This window comes from Myiozetetes cayanensis, unplaced genomic scaffold, assembly GCF_022539395.1.
Source record: "Myiozetetes cayanensis isolate MyiCay16 unplaced genomic scaffold, myiCay2020 scf26, whole genome shotgun sequence".
Taxonomy (NCBI): domain Eukaryota; kingdom Metazoa; phylum Chordata; class Aves; order Passeriformes; family Tyrannidae; genus Myiozetetes; species Myiozetetes cayanensis.
Genome location: NW_026087477.1, coordinates 4,307,559 through 4,323,714, shown reverse-complemented (window position 1 = coordinate 4,323,714; position 16,156 = coordinate 4,307,559). Strand labels below are relative to the sequence as shown.

The window sequence follows — 16,156 nt, the reverse complement described above, 5'->3', positions numbered from 1 at the left end:
GGGTGCGAAGGTGATCCCAAGGAAGCGATGGATCCTGTCGGGTGGGAAGATGCTCCCAAGGAATCCCATCAGGCGGGAAAGCGGTCCCAAAAAGAAGTGATGGAGCCCATGGGGTGAGAAGGTGCCTCCCAGAGAAATGATGGATCCCGCTGGGTGTGAAGATGATCCCAGGGAAGTCCTGGAGCCCCTTCCGTGGGAAAGCGATCCCAGAGAAGCGCTGGATCCCGCCTGGGATCCTGCCGGGACCCCCCTCTCCCCCCACCCCACCCCACCCGTGCAGGCCCCGCTCTCCGCCGTTGCCCTTTTAAACCCGCGCGTTGCCCTTTTAAGCCGCGCCCCCCCCACACACGTGGCGGATCCACGTGGCTCCCCCGCGGAGCGGCGCGGGGCGGTGACGTCACTGGCGAGCGCCGCGATGGCGGCGCCGAAGGTGAAGCAGGACATGGCCCCGCCGGGCGGGTACGGCCCCATCGACTACAAGCGGCACCTCCCGCGCAGGGGCCTCTCAGGTGGGCGCCGGGCATCCCCCCGGGGCTCGGGGGGCGGCGCTCGGGGGGGGCCCATCCCGGCCCTAGGACCCCCACGGTGCCGCCCTGACCGTGCCCCCCCAGGGTACAGCCTGTTCGCCATCGGCGTCGGGAGCCTCCTGATGGGCTATTACACCCTCATCAAGTGGAACCGCGAGCGCAGGTGACGCCCGGGGGTCTCCCCGTTCAGCCCCGGGGGTCCCCGTTACCCCCACACACACACACACAACCCCCCTCCCGGGGTCGCGGGTCCTGCTGCGGGTCCTGCTCGGGATGCGCTGTTCCCGCATTCCCGGGATGTCCCGATGCCCCCCACCCAGCGCTCCCCGGACCCCCTTCCCTGTACCCCCCAAACACCCCCTCAGTGCTCCCCAGCAGCTCAGGGACCATCCCCCCCGGTTCTTCCCGACCCTCCTGTACCCCCGGGACCCCAAACCCTTCACGGCCCCCTCTCCTGTACCCCAGTGCCCCCACCCAGCTATCCCAGTACCCCCCCAGTATTCCAGGGACCCCCTGACCCCCCTCCCGGCGCAGGCGGCTGCTGATCGAGGAGCTGGAGGCTCGGATCGCGCTGATGCCGCTGCTGCAGGCGGAGTCTGACCGCAGGTACGGGGGCTGGGGACCCTCCCCGGGCCTCGGGACCCCCTCGGGTGCTCTGTCCCCCCCACACAGTGTCCCGCTCAGCCTCCCCCTGTCCCGCAGAACCCTCCGGATGCTGCGGCAGAATTTGGACGAGGAGGCCAAAATCATGAGGGACGTTCCCGGCTGGAAGGTTTGTGACCCCCGGGAGGGGAAGGGGGTGCTGGAATGGGGGGTAGGGGTGGGGGGCTGCCCCTCCGTGATCCCACGGGCTGGGAAGCAGCCATTCCAGTGGATTTGGGCACCTGGAGAGCTGGGATCGCCCTGGCTCCAAGGATTTCCCCCCAGCTCCTTCCCCCTTGGAGCTGGGGATGGGGCCCAATCCCGCCTCTCCCAGCATTCCCTGCCTTCCAGGTGGGCGAGTCGGTGTTCCACACGGAGCGCTGGGTGCCCCCCACGCTGGACGAGCTCTACTACCTGCGGCCCTCGGCCGAGATGGACAACGCCAAGTTCGGGCTGCAGTACTACGTCTGAGAGCCGGCCCCGCCCCGAGCTGTTTTCCCCATCCCGGCCCCTCCCGGGCTCCTCCTTCCCTTGTTCCGGCACTTCCCGGGTCGTTTTTGCCCATCCCGGCACTTCCCAGGCTCCGGGTGCCGCCTGTTCTTAAGCCCCGTTATTAAACCACGTGGATCCCGTGTCCGGTGTGTTCCTGCTCATCCCCCCCCGTCCCCCACCGGGAATTCGGCGTCTCCCGCGGTGTTTCCTGCTCTTCCCTGCCCGGGAATTGGGGTGGGAATGTGGGATGGAGGGGGCAGCCGGTGGCCTTGTCCTTGTCCCCCCTCCCTGCCTCGGTGTCACTGAGGTGGGTCAGGGAGGGTTCTGAACTCTTCCTGTACTCACACATCCCATGGATGTGGATCCCATGGATGTGGATCCCGTGGATGTGGATCCCACCGGAGCAGCGGCGGGTGAAACCCACCGAATTTGACACCGTTTTGACGCGTTCCCCTCGCTCGGGGGTGGGGAGGAAGGGGCTTCCCGGGGTCCCAGCGGGGTCCCAGCCGCCACCCCCCTCCACATCCCCCCCACACGCATCCTGCGGGAATCTCGGCCGCTGTTCCCGTTCCCGGGAGGGGCCGGTGCGATGCCCGAGAGGGCGGGGGGTGGGAGTCGGACCGGCCCCGGCGGGCGGGGGCAGCGGGAGCCGCCTCCCCCCGGGCGGCACCGCCGAGCGCCGGGGCCGCTCCAGCCGGGGGTCCCCGCGGGGACCGGGCCAGTCCAGCCGAGGGGGCCGGGCCAGCAGGAGGGTCCGCGCTGCTCCCGAGGGATCCTCTCCAGCCGGGGGCCCGCGCTGCTCCCGAGGGATCCTCTCCAGCCGAGGGATCCTCTCCAGCCGGGGGTCCGCGCTGCTCCCGAGGGATCCTCTCCAACCGGGGTTCCGCGTTGCTCCCGAGGGTCCCGCTCCAGCCGAGGGTCCGCTCCAGCCCCCGGGGGTCCCCGTCCCGCCGCCGCCGCTCCCGGTACCACCGCCCGCCATGAGCTCCGCGTCCTGCCCCTCCCGGGAGCCCCCCCGGTACCTCAGGTGAGCCCGGGGGTCCTCCCAGAGAGCCCCCCGGCCCGCGCGGGAGAGAAGCGGGAGCTCCAGGTGGTCCCGGGTCCCGCCGCGCCGGTGCCGGTACCCTCACCCGGTTACCGGATTCGCCCCCGGGACGCCCCTGCCATCCCCCGACCCCCGGCTCGCCCCGGACCGGTCCCTGCTGCCCGCGGGGTCGTGGCCAGTTCCGGAGCCCCGCAGAACGCGGTGGGGACCCCGGGGGGTACTGGGGGCTCACGAGGTCCCGCTGGTGGGGCGGGACCCCCTCGCTGCCCCGGGACGCCCCCCGGGTGGGTTCCTGCCCTCCGTGATGCTCCCGGACCCTCCCGGTCCCCACGCGTGTCCCCCGGGACGATCCCCCCCAAGGAGCCGCGGGGGCGGGGGGGGGTCGGTACCCACGGAGCCTCCGTTGCCAGGGAAACCGCATCCCGGGTCTCCATGGCTGCGGCGGGGATGCTCCGGCAGCGAGAGCGGAGCGAGGGGACCCGCCGGGGATCCCGGGAGCGGCCGGGGGGGTGCGCCCGGGACCCCCCCCTGCAACCCAGGGGACTCGGAGGGTCCCGTAGCCGAGATGGACCGGGGAGGGGGAACGAGCGGCGGGAACGGGAGATGGAACCGGGATACGGGGCTGGGATGTGGAGTTGGGATGCAGAGGGGGAGGAGACGGAGCTGGCAGGATGCAGGAGCGGGATGCGGAACTGGGATGCCGAGATGGGGATGTGATGCTGGGATGCAGAACTGGGATGAGAACTGGGATGTGGAACCGGGAGGTGGAGCTGGAATGCACACACGGGACAGGGCTCCGGGATGCAGCGCCCGGGGTGTCCTGGGGCTGGGATACGGGAAGGGACACTGAGGAATCCTCTCGTCCCCTCATCCCTCGGCTCCTCTCGCTCCTGCCCCCAACCCCGCAGCAGCCCCGGGCACCCAGCGGTGGAGGCAGCAGGAACTGGGTTGGACTGGGTTGGACTGGGCTCTGCTGGGGGGGTCGGGAGCAGAATTCCAGGCGGGGGGAGCGGAGGGGACCTGGAGGTGACCCCGCAGCCCTCGCGGTGGGCGGCGATGCCGGGGAGCCCCGTGACGTGTGTCCCCTCCCTGGGGACGCTGCCAGGGCAGCGGGAGCCAGCCCGGGCCGGCGCCCAGGATTTTCCCTGCCAGCAGCGATTATGGATAATGTTCTCCCGGGAACAGACGTGGGGAATTTTGTCAGATACGTGCCTTTTGTTGGGCGAGGGACAACACACACACAGCTGTGTCCGGCCCCCCTCCCGGCCCCCCCGGCCCTGCTCGGTGCGGGAGGGACACGGGGACAACGCGGCTCTGTCCGACCACCACGACCCCCCGTTCTCTCCCCAGGACCCCAGTGTGGGGCTGGGGACGGGCTGGGACTCACTAGAGGGCACCAAAGGATTGGGGACTGGGGTGGGATGGGATGGGATGGGATGGGATGGGATGGGATGGGATGGGATGGGATGGGATGGGATGGGATGAGATGGGATGGGATGGGATAGGATGGGATAGGATGGGATGGGAGGGGAGGGGAAGGGATGGGATGGGATGGGATGGGATAGGAAGGGATGTGATGAGGTGGGATGGAGATGGGAAAGGATAGAATGGGATGAAGTTTTCCTGGGAGGTTTTTCAGGAGCAGGCAGGGGATGGGATGCAGGAATGGGGGACTAGGAAGGGGGCTCACTGCCTGAATGACAAGGGGATGCCAGATCCAAATGGTCTCTGGGCTCTGCCAGGACACCCAGAGCAGCCAGGGATCTCACCAGGGATCCCATCCAGGCACCCCAGCCCATGACGCCCTCCAGGAGCACCAGACGATCCCTGCCCATGGCAGGTCCCCTCTCCGTGGCTGGCACTGGGTGAGGTGTGACTGTGCCCCCCAAAATGGGGGCAGGGCCGGGGCTGGAGCCCCCCAGCTCCCCCTGGGGCCGTGGGTTCCATCCCTGAGCCTCTCCCAGGGGTCTGATCCCAGGCCCCCCTCCCGCAGCCCGCGCTGGAGCCGGCCCAGCCCGTTCCACCCGCGCAGGTGAAGCCAACAGATGTGAGCAATTATTGTCCCATCGGCGGCTCCCGGCCCTGCCAGCTCCCGGCTCGGCAGCGACGGAACAACCGCAGCATTGTTCGCTTTTATGTAACAGCCCGAGCCCCACGAGCCCGGGGGCGCTGCCAGGGCCGTGCCTCGCACGGATCCAGCCCCCCCACCCGCGGGGTTGGGCCCCCAAATGTGCCAGCCGAGCCTAGCCCTGTCCCTGAGCCACAGGCCATGCCCACCCCAAGCCCCACGAGCCCCCCACCCGCTCACCCAGTGCCCTGGGATGGAGGGAGGTTCCAAATCCCTCCCGTGGGTGAGGGGGCAGTGCCGTCTCACTGGTGCCCTCTCCCCCCCCCACAGCAAGGCAGAGGCCGAGGCCATCGAGAAGGAGCTGCTGGAGGATTATCGGTTTGGGAGGCAGCAGCTCATCGAGATCTGGGGACACGCCTGTGCCGTGGCTGTCACCAAGGTGAGGTAGCCAGAGGGGCTGGGGACACCATGGCAGGGCTGGGGACACCATCCCAGGGCTGAGGGCTTTGCTGCCAGCTGTTCTCCCCCCCTCATCCTGTCCCCCTCTGTGTTGTCCCACCCCAGACTGTGTCTCCCTCCCACTCCAGACCGGGGTGTGGGGACAAGGGGCAGCGGGGACGGTGGCACAGCCTGGTGGGCAGCAACGCTCCAGCCGTGCCAGGGCTCCAGCCTCTCCCTGGGTGGGTTTTTTTGCATCTCTTGACCTTCCCCCATCCACTATTCCCCCTGGGAATCGGGCTCAGCCAGGGCAGAGGTCACACAGTCCATGGGATGAGGATGCTCAGCCCCTCCTGGGGTGTCAGGGAGGGGGGGATGGGGGTCTTGGGGGGTCCCCATGTCCTGGTGATACTCCTGTCACTGGGACCACAGGGTGCTCGTGCTGGATGTGAGGAGGAAGAGGAGGAGGAGGGGGAGGAGGAGAAGGAGGAGGAGAGGGAGGAGGCAGCCGAGCAGCGCCGAGGGGCAGCATCAAGGGCAGCTTTGTGAGCTCCGCGCCCGCTGCCTCAGCTTTTCCGTCGGAGGTGGCTCTGCCCTTCCCTTCTCCAAGGGCAGCCGGGTTGCCTGAGGAGGAGGAGAAATATTTTGCTGTTGGAGCCTCTCGGGGCTGCCCCCGGTGCCGCAGCATCCCTAACCCCACGGGCGCTGAGCATCCTCCCCGTGGGGCCCAGCACCCTCCTCTTCCTCAGGGAGACCCCCAGCCCTGGTTTCCCCCTCCCAATCCGGGGTCCCTGGGCATTGTCCCCTCGGGCACGTCCCCAGGAGGTGCTGGCAGCGCAGCTGGCGCCGGGCAGGGCCAGGGCCGGGCTCACACGGGCCGGGAGCTCCGGGCGCTGGCGGGGGACGGGACCTGGAGCCAGGCTCCGTGAGCAGGAAAAAATCCGTCAATGGATAAACAGCCTCCCGGGCAGGCTCCTGGTATGTGGAGCACGGAGCCACCTCCCTGCAGCTGGCGGGGAGCCCCCGGCCCTGGGGCACCGGCCTGGCCTGGGCAGCGTCCTCAGCCCACCTTGGGCATCCCCTGGATCCCACCGTGGGCATCCTCTGGATCCTACCGTGGGCATCCTCCTGATCCCACCTTGGGCATCATCCAGGTCCCACCATAGGCATGTTTCTACATCCCACCATGGGCACTGCTGGAATGTCACCATGGGCATCGTCCTCATCCCACCATGGGTATCATCCCCATCCTTGCTGTTGGCATCATCCTCATCCCATCCTGGGCACCGTCTTCATCCCATCCTGGGCATTATCCTCATCCCATCCTGGGCATTATCCTCATCCCACCCTGGGCATCATCCTCATCCCACCCTGGGCACCATCCTCATCCCATCCTGGGCATCATCCTCATCCCATCCTGGGCATCATCCTCATCCCACCCTAGGCACCATCCTCATCCCACCCTGGGCATTATCCTCATCCCACTGTGATTCCTGGCCCACCCCACCCTGGGTACCACCCAAGGCCTGCCATTGATGCCACCCCCATCCAATCCCATTCCCTGTCCTGCCGTGGATCCCATCCCCATCCTGCCACGAGTGCCACCCCCATCCCACCCTGGGGATTGTCACCATCCCACCCCATGCCCTGTCCTGCCCTGGGCGCCATCCCCGTCCCCATCCTGCTCCACGTGGCACTCCCATCCCACCCCGGGCACCATCCCCACCTCAACGCCCGGTGCTGCCCCCTCCACCGCGTGGGTCCACTTACCCCTCCCTCCCCGGTGCCCCTGCCCCCTCGCCGTGCCCGGGTGCCGTTTGGCGGTGGCACGGTGGCCCAGGGAGGTGGTGACGGGCCATTCCCGTGTCCTGCAGGCGTTCCCGCTGCCGTCGCTGCCCCGGAAGCAGCCCACGGTGCTGGTGGTGTGCGGGCCGGCGCAGAACGGGGCCATCGGGCTGGTGTGTGCCCGCCACCTCCGCATCTTTGTGGGTACCTCCCTCCCTTCCCCCTGCTCCCCTTCATCCCCGAGCGATGCCGGACCCCCCACCCCGATCCCTCCCCTGCCTTGCAGGACTACGAGCCCACCATCTTCTACCCCAAGCGCTCCCCGGACCCCCTGTACCGGGATTTCACCACGCAGTGCGAGAAGATGGACATCCCCTTCCTGTCCTACCTGCCCACCGAGGTGAGCCCCGCCAGCCCCGCCAGCCCCCGCACTCCCTGCCCGACAGCACCGACTTTATTCCTCCCTTTTCCCTCCTCCCCCGCCCGGTCCCGGCTCTGCTGGGAGCCCAGGGATGCCATGAAATCCAGCGGCGGCTGCCGCGGCCCCGCCAGCCACGGGCTCTGTTGTTTTTGGAAGCCTCCGGGCTGGGGCGGGAGGAATTTGACCCAAAATCGCTGCCCTGGCCGCGGCCGCGCGTCTCGGCGTGCCGGGCTCTGCCCCGGCCCCCCCTCCCTCCCTCCCTCCTCATCCCGGGGGGGATTTTCTCGGCCGTAGCTGCTGGGTGAGCCCAATTCTGCAGGAAAACGGGATCCCCGCGTGGGCCGGGGCCGGTCCCGCAGGGCGGGGGGGACCCGGGGACACCCCATGTGTGTCCCCCACTCCCCCCCAAAGGTGCAGCTGATCAACGACGCCTACAACGCCGTGGTGGACGCCGTACTGGGAGCCGAGGCGGAGGTGGGCGAGGGGAGGGAGCCCTGCGCAGCCATCCTGGCCACCCTCAAGCACATCCGCATCCCCATCGTCAGCCTGGATGTGCCCTCAGGTGCTCAGCCCCCTCCCCCGGCTCGGGATGGGACCCCCCCCACCCGCTGTTCCTCACGCTCCTCACCCTCCCCGTGTTGTCACCGCGCCCTCCGCGGTGTCACCGCCGTGCCTGGGCACCCACGGAGCCCCCGCGGTGCCCTCCCAGGGTGGGGACATCCCCGGGGACCCCCCCACTGTCCCCCCCGGCCCCCCCAGCCTGGCAGCATCCCGCGGGGCGAGGCGGATCCGCTCCCCTGGATGCGTTCGGGGCATCCACGGTAAATAACAAACTCCCTGAACTGAGACATGATGTAATTTGAAAACACCCGTGTGTCTGGTGGCCAGGCCTGGAATTGTCATCACCACCACCACCCCCCCCACCGCGTGGCCCCCCCCCCACGCCGCGGGAGCAAACAGGAGCCCTTGGCACGGTCACTGGTGAATCCCCACCAAGAAAAACCCCGCGTGGAGCCAGGCCACGGCCGGGGCGGGGGCGGTGCCGGAGGGGGGGACACGCTCCCCGTCCTCCCTGTGCCCTCCCCACCTCCACCACCCCACAGCACCCCCTCACAGGCAGCACCCCGACCCTGGGGGTCACCCCTGAGTCCCTGTCCGTGTCCCCCCAGGGTGGGACGTGCCCCTGTGGTCACCCCCTCCCCGTGTGTCCGCAGGGTGGGACGCCGAGTCCGGGGGCAGCGGCGGGATCAGCCCCGATGTCCTGGTGTCCCTGGCAGCCCCCAAGGAGTGTGCCCGGCGCTTCCTGGGCCGCCAGCACTTCGTGGCCGGGCGGTTCCTGCCCTACGACGTCCAGAAGAAGTTTGAGCTCAACCCCCCCGAGTACCCCGGCACCGAGTGCGTGGTGGCCCTGTGAGCCCCCCAAATAAAGTGCTTGGTGGCTCCTCCTCAGGGTGTGTCTGGGGACAGGGTGAGGGGCCGGTGCCATCCCGGTGGGGTTGGGGTTGGGGGATTGTGCCGGGACTCGGCTCAACCCCCCTGTGTGCCCCCTGGGAGCTGTTCTTGGGGACAGACCTGGTGTGACCTCCCCTATGGGGACACTGGCACCTGTGGTGGCCCTGTAGGTGATTGTGGGGTCCCTGGTGCTGCCACATCCCCCTATAGCCTGAATCTCCCGGAAAACACCGGGAAAGGGTGGCTGCAGCAGCCCCCCCTCTATGGGGTGGACATTTCCAGTGACATGCCACCGCTGGGGACTGTCCCCCCCTGCCCCAGCAGAGACAGAGTTCGTGACCCCAGTGCAGCACCTGGAGCTGCCTCCCCCTCGGGGGGCTCAGCACAGCCGGAGTTTCTGGGAATGCAGGGAATGCGCTGGGATTTCCGCCGGGCCTGGCCGAGGGAGGGGGCCGGGGGTGACCTGGGGGGGGTCCCCACGCCGCCATCCCCCATCACAGGGGGTGTTTCGCATCCCGAAAGCCCAGAGGGGCAGTGGGGAGCTGTGCCCGGTGCCAACCCCACCCTGGGCTCACCCAGCCTTCCCAGGGCATGGCAGCGGTGCCAGAGCAGAGCCCACCGAGCACTGAGATCCCCCCCCTCCTCCAGCAGCGGTGCCAGGGCAGCGCTGGCACCCCGAGCTCATCCCCGACCGCAGCAGCGCCGAGGCCGGGCTCGCTCTCGCCTCTTCCCCTTCCCTCCCTCCGCATTCCCAAGTGCATCCAATTTTAGCAGCTTTACAAAAACAAGCCCTCAAGTTTCCCGGGCTGGAGCGGCAGCACGGCCGGCTCCGGGAGGGCTCCCTCCCGCTTCCCACTTGTCACGGCTCCAGCCCCGTGTGCCAGGAGCCAGGGGGACAGGCCTCCTATAAAGCCCCGCGGAGCCGCCGCCGCTCGCAGTGCCGGCCGGAGCAGCCATGGGGGAGCTGGCGCTGGCACTCCTGGCTCTCGCCGCCCTGCACGGCGCAGGGGCCACAGGTAAGGTGGCTCTGCCATCCAGCCATGGCATGGGGACCGCATTCCCGGGGGCTGGAGGCGGCGGAGAGGGGCAGGATGGGGATGGGGATGGGGCCGAGCGCTCGCTGGGGGTGATGAGGTGTGCCTGGGATGGTGATTGTTGTGTGCCAGGGTGGTGATTGATGTGTGCCAGCAGTGGTGATTGATGTGTGCCAGGGCCAGGTGTGTGCCAGGGTCATGGTCAGGGCTGGGATGGTGACAGCTGGGTGGTCCCTCTGGCATCGGACACGCTGGTGGCGCTCAGGGGGTTCTCTCCTCCCCTGGGCCGTGGCACTGAAGGGGTGGGGACATGTCCCACGCCATGTCCCCACCAGCCCTGCTGGCCCTGGCTGGCTGAGGCCCAGGAAGCCCTGGTTGGCTCAGTGTGACCCTGGGTTCATGCCGTGGTGGGTGCAGTGTGGGTACCTGGGGTCGTGTCCTTGTCCCACATCTTCCCCTGGGGATGAGCTCATCCTGGGACAGCTGGGAGATCACAGGCAGTGTTTTCCATCAACACCTTTGGGTCCATCCCTGGCTACCAGGAGGCTGTGACCCTTCCTTGGCCACCCTGAATGGTGTCACCAGCAGTGACATCCCCTGGAGCCAGTAAATCCCACCCCAACCCCCTTTCCTGGATGACCACGAGGGTCTGGGGGGGCTCAGGGTCCCCCTCCCCACTGGGACGCAGCTTTGTTTCAGTGCCCATGGCTCAGCCAGGGTCCCTCTGTATGCCCCTGGAATGGGGTGCCCTGGTCAGGGGTTCTCCCACTCTTTGCATCCCCCAGAGCCCCTGGAGAACGACTCGGAGCCCGGGAAGGGCGGAACGACGGGAAAGCCCTGGAAAGCCGCCCCCAACCTGGCAGAGCTGGACCTGGACACGGCAGGTACGGCTGTCCCCGAGCCCTGGGGACACCGTGTCCCCTTCAATACCACAGAAGCCATGCCCACCCTGCACCACCCACCCTTTCTGCTCCCCAACATTCCCACGCCACATCCCTCCATCCCCACATCCCCAGTGCCCAGGGGGGCAGGGGGCGGGCAGGGGGCACTCAGGGCCCGGCTCCACCACAGGCAAAGGCGCCGAGTGGACGTCCTGGTTCAACATCGACCACCCTGGGGGGGATGGGGACCACGAGAGCCTCGAGGCCATTCGCTTCTACTACCGGGACCGCGTCTGTGAGCGGCCCGTGGCCATCCAGGCCCGCACCACCGAGTGGGAGCTGCCCGAGGAGGTGGGCGAGGTGGTGCACGCCAGCCCCAAGAAGGGCTTCCGCTGCATCAACAAGGAGCAGCCCCCGGGCAAGACCTGCTCCAACTACCACATCCGCTTCCTCTGCCCGCTGGGTGAGTCCCCCCTGCGTCCCACATGTGTCCCACCTGCGTCCCACCTCCCCAGACCCCACTGGCACCTTGGAGGGGGGTTCAGCACCCTTCACCATGCCCTCCCCTTGCTCATCACCCCCCTGCTCCGCATCCCGGCGGGAGCTGTGGGTCCCCCAGAGCATCCACACCATGGGGGCGGGCGGTGGGTCCCCAGTTAAGACCTCTACCCCTCCCCAGAGCACATCTACTGGTCCCACTGGTCCTCGTGGAGCCCCTGCTTGCGCCGTGCCTGCGGCAGCAGCGGCACCCAGACCCGCACCCGCCGCTGCCTCAACGCCCGCCCCGTGGCCGCCCTCAAGGAGGTCAAGTGCAAGGGCAAAGCCGTGGAGCGCCGGTCCTGCAGCGCCGGGCCCTGCCCAGGTAGGGACCCCAAAACCCCCCTGCCGGCACCCACCTGCCCCTGGGGTCGGCTCATCTCCTGGTGACGTCCACCTTCGGCTCTGTGGGCATGGAGGTGTGAGCAGGGCCTGCCCCCCTGTTTGGGGACCCTCTGGGGTTCAGGACCACCCCAGGCCAGGCGTCGAGGGGCCCGTGGTGCCCGATTCCCACGCGGTGTCCCCCCGCAGAGCCCGCGTGGACGGAGTGGGGCTCCTGGGGCCCCTGTTCCCGCAGCTGCGGCAGCGCCGGGACGCGCGTCCGGCGCCGGAGCTGCAAGGCTGCCAAGAAGACCTCGTGCCCCGGCCGCCCCACCGAGGTGCAGAAATGTCCCCCCTCGCCCTGCCCAGGTACCGCCCGCGGGGACGTGGGGATGGGGACCCCCCTCCCCGGTGCCCGCCGGCCGGGGGGTCTGAGCTCCACGCCCCCACAGCCTGCCCCGAGCACACGCTGCAGGGCACCGTCGTCACCGCCTCCGGGGCGGCGCTGCCGGACGCCAAGATCTACCTGGAGGGCTCCCCGCCGGCGCTGCTGGGCCGCAGCGATGCCCACGGGCACTTTGCTGTCACAGTGGGGCTGTGCCAGGGCGCTGCCAACATCAGTGCCCACCGCGAGGGCTTCGCTCCAGCGCTGGCTCCTGTCGCCTCCAACGGCTCCAGTGTGGCCCCGGTGCAGCTGAGGCTGCGGCGGCTGGGTGAGCACGGTGGGATGGGCAGGGGGCAGTGAACCCCCTGAGGGGTTGGGGGGTGTGGGGGCCATCCAGGGGTGTCCATGGCTCTTTTTCCACCTTCTCCCCCTGGCAGAGAAGCCGTACATGGTGCTGCACCCCAGCACGCAGGTTCGTGAGGCCGGGCAGGACGTGACCTTCTGCTGCAAAGCCTCGGGCACCCCCGTGCCCAGGAAGTATTACTGGTGAGCCGGGACTGGGGGTGGTGGGGAAGGGCAGAGCCCGGCACGTCCCCACTGAGCGTGTCCCCATGCCCGCAGGTACCACAACGGGACGCTGCTGGAGAGGAAGGGGCAGCAGCCCGGCAGCCGCCTGGCACTGCGGGGGCTGGCACCGGAGCAGGCGGGCACCTACCACTGCAAGGCCAGCTCCGAGGCGGGCGCCATCCGTTCGGCACCGGCGCAGCTCACCGTGCTGGGTGAGGACAGGGTGGGCCTCGCTCGCCTCAGCGACACCCTGGGGTGGGGAGCACGGCCCTGACCCCACTAACCCCGACCTGTCCATGCCCCCAGCCCAGGGCCAGCAGAGCTGCCGCTCGGAGCCGGAGCCGAGCCTGGTGGAGCTGCCCAGCGAGTGCCCCCAGGACGCCGCCGGCTCCCGCCACTACAACGTGGGGCGGTGCCCGCCCTCGCCGTGCGCCGGCGGCCCCGCTGACCCCTCGGGCTGCGGGGGGCCCACGGGGCACTGCTGCGGGGTGCGCAGGATGGAGCTGCGGGAGATCCCCTGCGCCGGCTCCCTGCTGCCCATCAAGGTGGTGGCCGAGTGCGGCTGCGGGCCCTGCGCCCAGCCCCGCGTGCTGGTGCAGGGCCGGGTGACGGCGGCCGACACCGGGGAGCCCCTGCGCTTCGGGCAGATCTTCCTGGGCGGCAGGAAGGTGGGGTTCACCGGCTACAAGGGCTCCTTCACCATCGAGGTGCCGCCGGACACGCAGCGCCTGGTGGCCCGTTTCGTGGACCGGCAGCAGCGCTTCGTGGATGCCATCAAGGTCCTGCCCTTCGACCGCCGCGGGGGCAGCGTGTACCAGGAGGTGAAGATGCTGCGGAAGAAGGAGCCGGTGGACCTGGACGGCAGCCGGGGCAATGCCATCCCGCTGGGAGAGGCGAGCGGCCGGGAGCCCATTGGGGAGCTCATCTTTCCTGCCGGCGCCTTCCTGCGCCCCTCCGGGGAGGTTTTCAACGGCACGGTCAGAGCCAGCGTCACCTTCCTGGACCCCAGGGACGTGGCGACGGCCAGCGCCGCCTCCAGCGACCTCAGCTTCGCCAACGCCGAGGGCGAGATCGTCCCCCTGCGCACCTACGGCATGTTCTCCGTGGATTTTCGGGAAGGAGAGAGCGGCGCGGCGCTGCAGACGGGGCCAGTGCAGGTGCGGATGGACACAGGGCAGGTCTGGATGCCGGAGCACCTGCAGAAGATGAAGTTGTGGTCCCTGAACCCCGAGACCGGCCTGTGGGAGGAGGAGGGGATCCTCCGCCTGGCCGGGGGCAGCCGGCGGAGGAGGGAGGAGAGGACCTTCCTGGTGGGGAACCTGGAGATCCGGGAGCGGCGCCTCTTCAACCTGGACGTGCCGGAGGATCGCCGCTGCTTCGTCAAGGTCAGGGCCTACAGCAACGAGAAGTTCAACGCCTACGAGCAGCTGGAAGGGGTGGTCATCAGCCTCATCAACCTGGAGCCCCAGCCGGGCTACCCCAGCAACCCGCGGGCCTGGGGCCGCTTCGACAGCGTGGTGACGGGCCCCAACGGCGCCTGCCTGCCCGCCTTCTGCGACGGCCAGCGCCCCGACGCCTACTCGGCCTACGTCACCGCCACGCTGGGCGGGGAGGAGCTGGAAGCCGTGGCCTCCAGCCCCAAGCTCAACCCCAGCGCCATCGGGGTGTCCCAGCCCTACCTGGGCAAGCTGGGCTACCGCCGCTCGGACCACGACGACCCCGACCTGAAGAAGACGGCTTTCCAGATCAACGTGGCCAAGCCCGACCCCAACAACGTCGATGAGAGCAACGGCCCCATCTACTCGTACCGCAGCCTGGAGGAGTGCGAGCGGGCGCCGGCCAGCGCCAACCACCTGCGCTTCTACCGCGTGGAGGTGGACAAGTACGAGTACAACGTGGTGCCCTTCAAGGAGAGCGACCTGGCCTCCTGGACCGGGGACTACCTGTCGTGGTGGCCCAACCCGCAGGAGTTCAGGGCCTGCTTCATCAAGGTGCAGATCGAGGGGCCGCAGGAGTACATGGTGAGGTCGCGCAACGCGGGCGGCACCCACCCCCGCACGCGGGGGCAGCTCTACGGGCTGCGGGACGCGCGCAGCGTGCGGGACGCGGCGCTGGACGGCACCTCGGCGGCCTGCGTGGAGTTCAAGTGCAGCGGGATGCTCTTCGACCAGGGCCTGGCCGACCGCACCCTGGTGTCCGTCGTGCCCCAGGGCAGCTGCCGCCGCACGGCCGTCAACGGCCTCCTGCGCGAGTACCTGAGCCGGCACCCGCCGCCCGCCGACAACAACCACACCGGCGCCTTCGCCATGCTGGCCCCGCTGGACCCGCTGGGCCACAACTACGGCATCTACACCGTGACGGACCAGAACCCGCGCCTGGCCAAGGAGATCGCCATCGGCCGCTGCTTCGACGGTACCTCCGACGGCTTCTCGCGGGAGATGAAGGCGGGCGCGGGCACGGCCGTCACCTTCACGTGCCAGGAGCGGCCGCCGGGCCAGGAGAGCTTCTTCCAGCGCCTGCTGACGGCCCCGGCCGAGGCGCTGGCCGAGATCCGGCGGGAGATGGGGGCCGGCGAGCTGCGCCGCGCCCCCCCCGAGGTGATGGACTTCCCCTCCGGCGCCCAGGCCCTGGGCCCCACGCCCACCCGCCGGACCCCCAGCAGCCCACGGAGGCCGGGCCGGGTGCGGGGCCAGCCCTGAGCGCTGTGGGCCCCCCATGCCCCCTCCCCAGCTCAGCTCTGCCCTCCCTTTCCCCGTCGCTTTTTACCCGCGCTCATTTATAACGACCGAGGGGGGGACACGCGGGACCCTCCTGGGGCACAGAGGGGAGCGGGACCACCGGGGTGTGGGGTTGGGGGTGACAACGGGCCCCCAACGGCCTTGCCGGCCCCCCCGGTGCTGCCCCTGCCCCCAGCCCAGCCCCACGCGGGGCAGCTCTTGGTGCTCAGCCCTGGGACAGCCGGGCCGCGGCCCCACGGGGTATTTAAATAAAAGGAATAAAAGAGGGGGTGGAAGCAAAGAGGGGATGGGGTTGAGATGGGAGGGGGGTCCCAGCCTGGCAGAGCTCCCATGTGCCCCCACAAGGGCTGAGGGTACCAGGAGCTGGGAGCGCCCATCGCATCCCTGCACCCCGCAAGGAGGTGGGAAAACGCTGGGATAATGCGGATAAGATGCCCTCCCTGTGGTACCAGCCCTCCAACTGCGGTGCCAGGCTCCCCCCCCCGGTACCCTTGGTGACCCCACGGCAGCGGCGCCGGCACGCAGGGCAGGTTTGTACATTATTTATTACGAAATATAGAGTTGTGTGTACACCCGCCTGGCTGCTGGGCTTCTCCGGGGGGGGATCAGACACGTGTGTTTTCCCCTCTCCCCAGCCCCTGCCCTGTTCGGTAGCACCGCTCCCAGCGGCTCCTGTTTGCCTTGGGGCCGGTTCAGCGGCGCTGGCGGAGGCGCGGGGGGCCCCGTGCCAGCTCCCCGCGGCTGGGGGACGTGGCAGCCGGGGAGGGGGGGCCCCATCCAGCCCCAGGGCCCCCACCCCGGCACGGGGATGTGCCCAGTGCAG

The 16,156-nt window shown here is 69.4% G+C and overlaps 3 protein-coding genes across 5 annotated transcripts; all 3 read left to right on the top strand.

The window, feature by feature from the left end:
- Positions 1–365: 365 nt before the first annotated feature.
- On the top strand, positions 366–1,803 carry NDUFA13 (NADH:ubiquinone oxidoreductase subunit A13). 2 transcript variants are annotated; one of them, XM_050320909.1, is made up of 6 exons: positions 366–509; positions 612–690; positions 1,062–1,133; positions 1,230–1,299; positions 1,521–1,651; positions 1,682–1,803. In XM_050320909.1, exons 1-5 carry the CDS (start codon positions 416–418, stop codon positions 1,638–1,640), a joined length of 435 nt encoding a protein of 144 aa, XP_050176866.1. In that variant the 5' UTR covers positions 366–415; the 3' UTR covers positions 1,641–1,651; positions 1,682–1,803. The 2 variants fall into 2 exon arrangements, with proteins under 2 accessions (XP_050176866.1, XP_050176865.1); XM_050320908.1 differs by having other exon boundaries at positions 1,521–1,803.
- A 648-nt stretch (positions 1,804–2,451) lies between these two features.
- On the top strand, positions 2,452–8,863 carry YJEFN3 (YjeF N-terminal domain containing 3). 2 transcript variants are annotated; one of them, XM_050320899.1, is made up of 6 exons: positions 2,452–2,688; positions 5,105–5,213; positions 7,087–7,197; positions 7,284–7,397; positions 7,830–7,980; positions 8,633–8,863. In XM_050320899.1, exons 1-6 carry the CDS (start codon positions 2,642–2,644, stop codon positions 8,830–8,832), a joined length of 732 nt encoding a protein of 243 aa, XP_050176856.1. In that variant the 5' UTR covers positions 2,452–2,641; the 3' UTR covers positions 8,833–8,863. The 2 variants fall into 2 exon arrangements, with proteins under 2 accessions (XP_050176856.1, XP_050176855.1); XM_050320898.1 differs by lacking the exon at positions 2,452–2,688 and adding an exon at positions 4,431–4,571.
- Positions 8,864–9,825: 962 nt separating this feature from the next.
- On the top strand, positions 9,826–15,294 carry CILP2 (cartilage intermediate layer protein 2). Its single transcript, XM_050321521.1, has 9 exons — positions 9,826–9,886; positions 10,690–10,788; positions 10,976–11,248; positions 11,465–11,647; positions 11,854–12,012; positions 12,096–12,356; positions 12,466–12,574; positions 12,650–12,807; positions 12,902–15,294. Exons 1-9 carry the CDS (start codon positions 9,826–9,828, stop codon positions 15,292–15,294), a joined length of 3,696 nt encoding a protein of 1,231 aa, XP_050177478.1.
- The last annotated feature ends 862 nt before the right edge of the window (positions 15,295–16,156 follow it).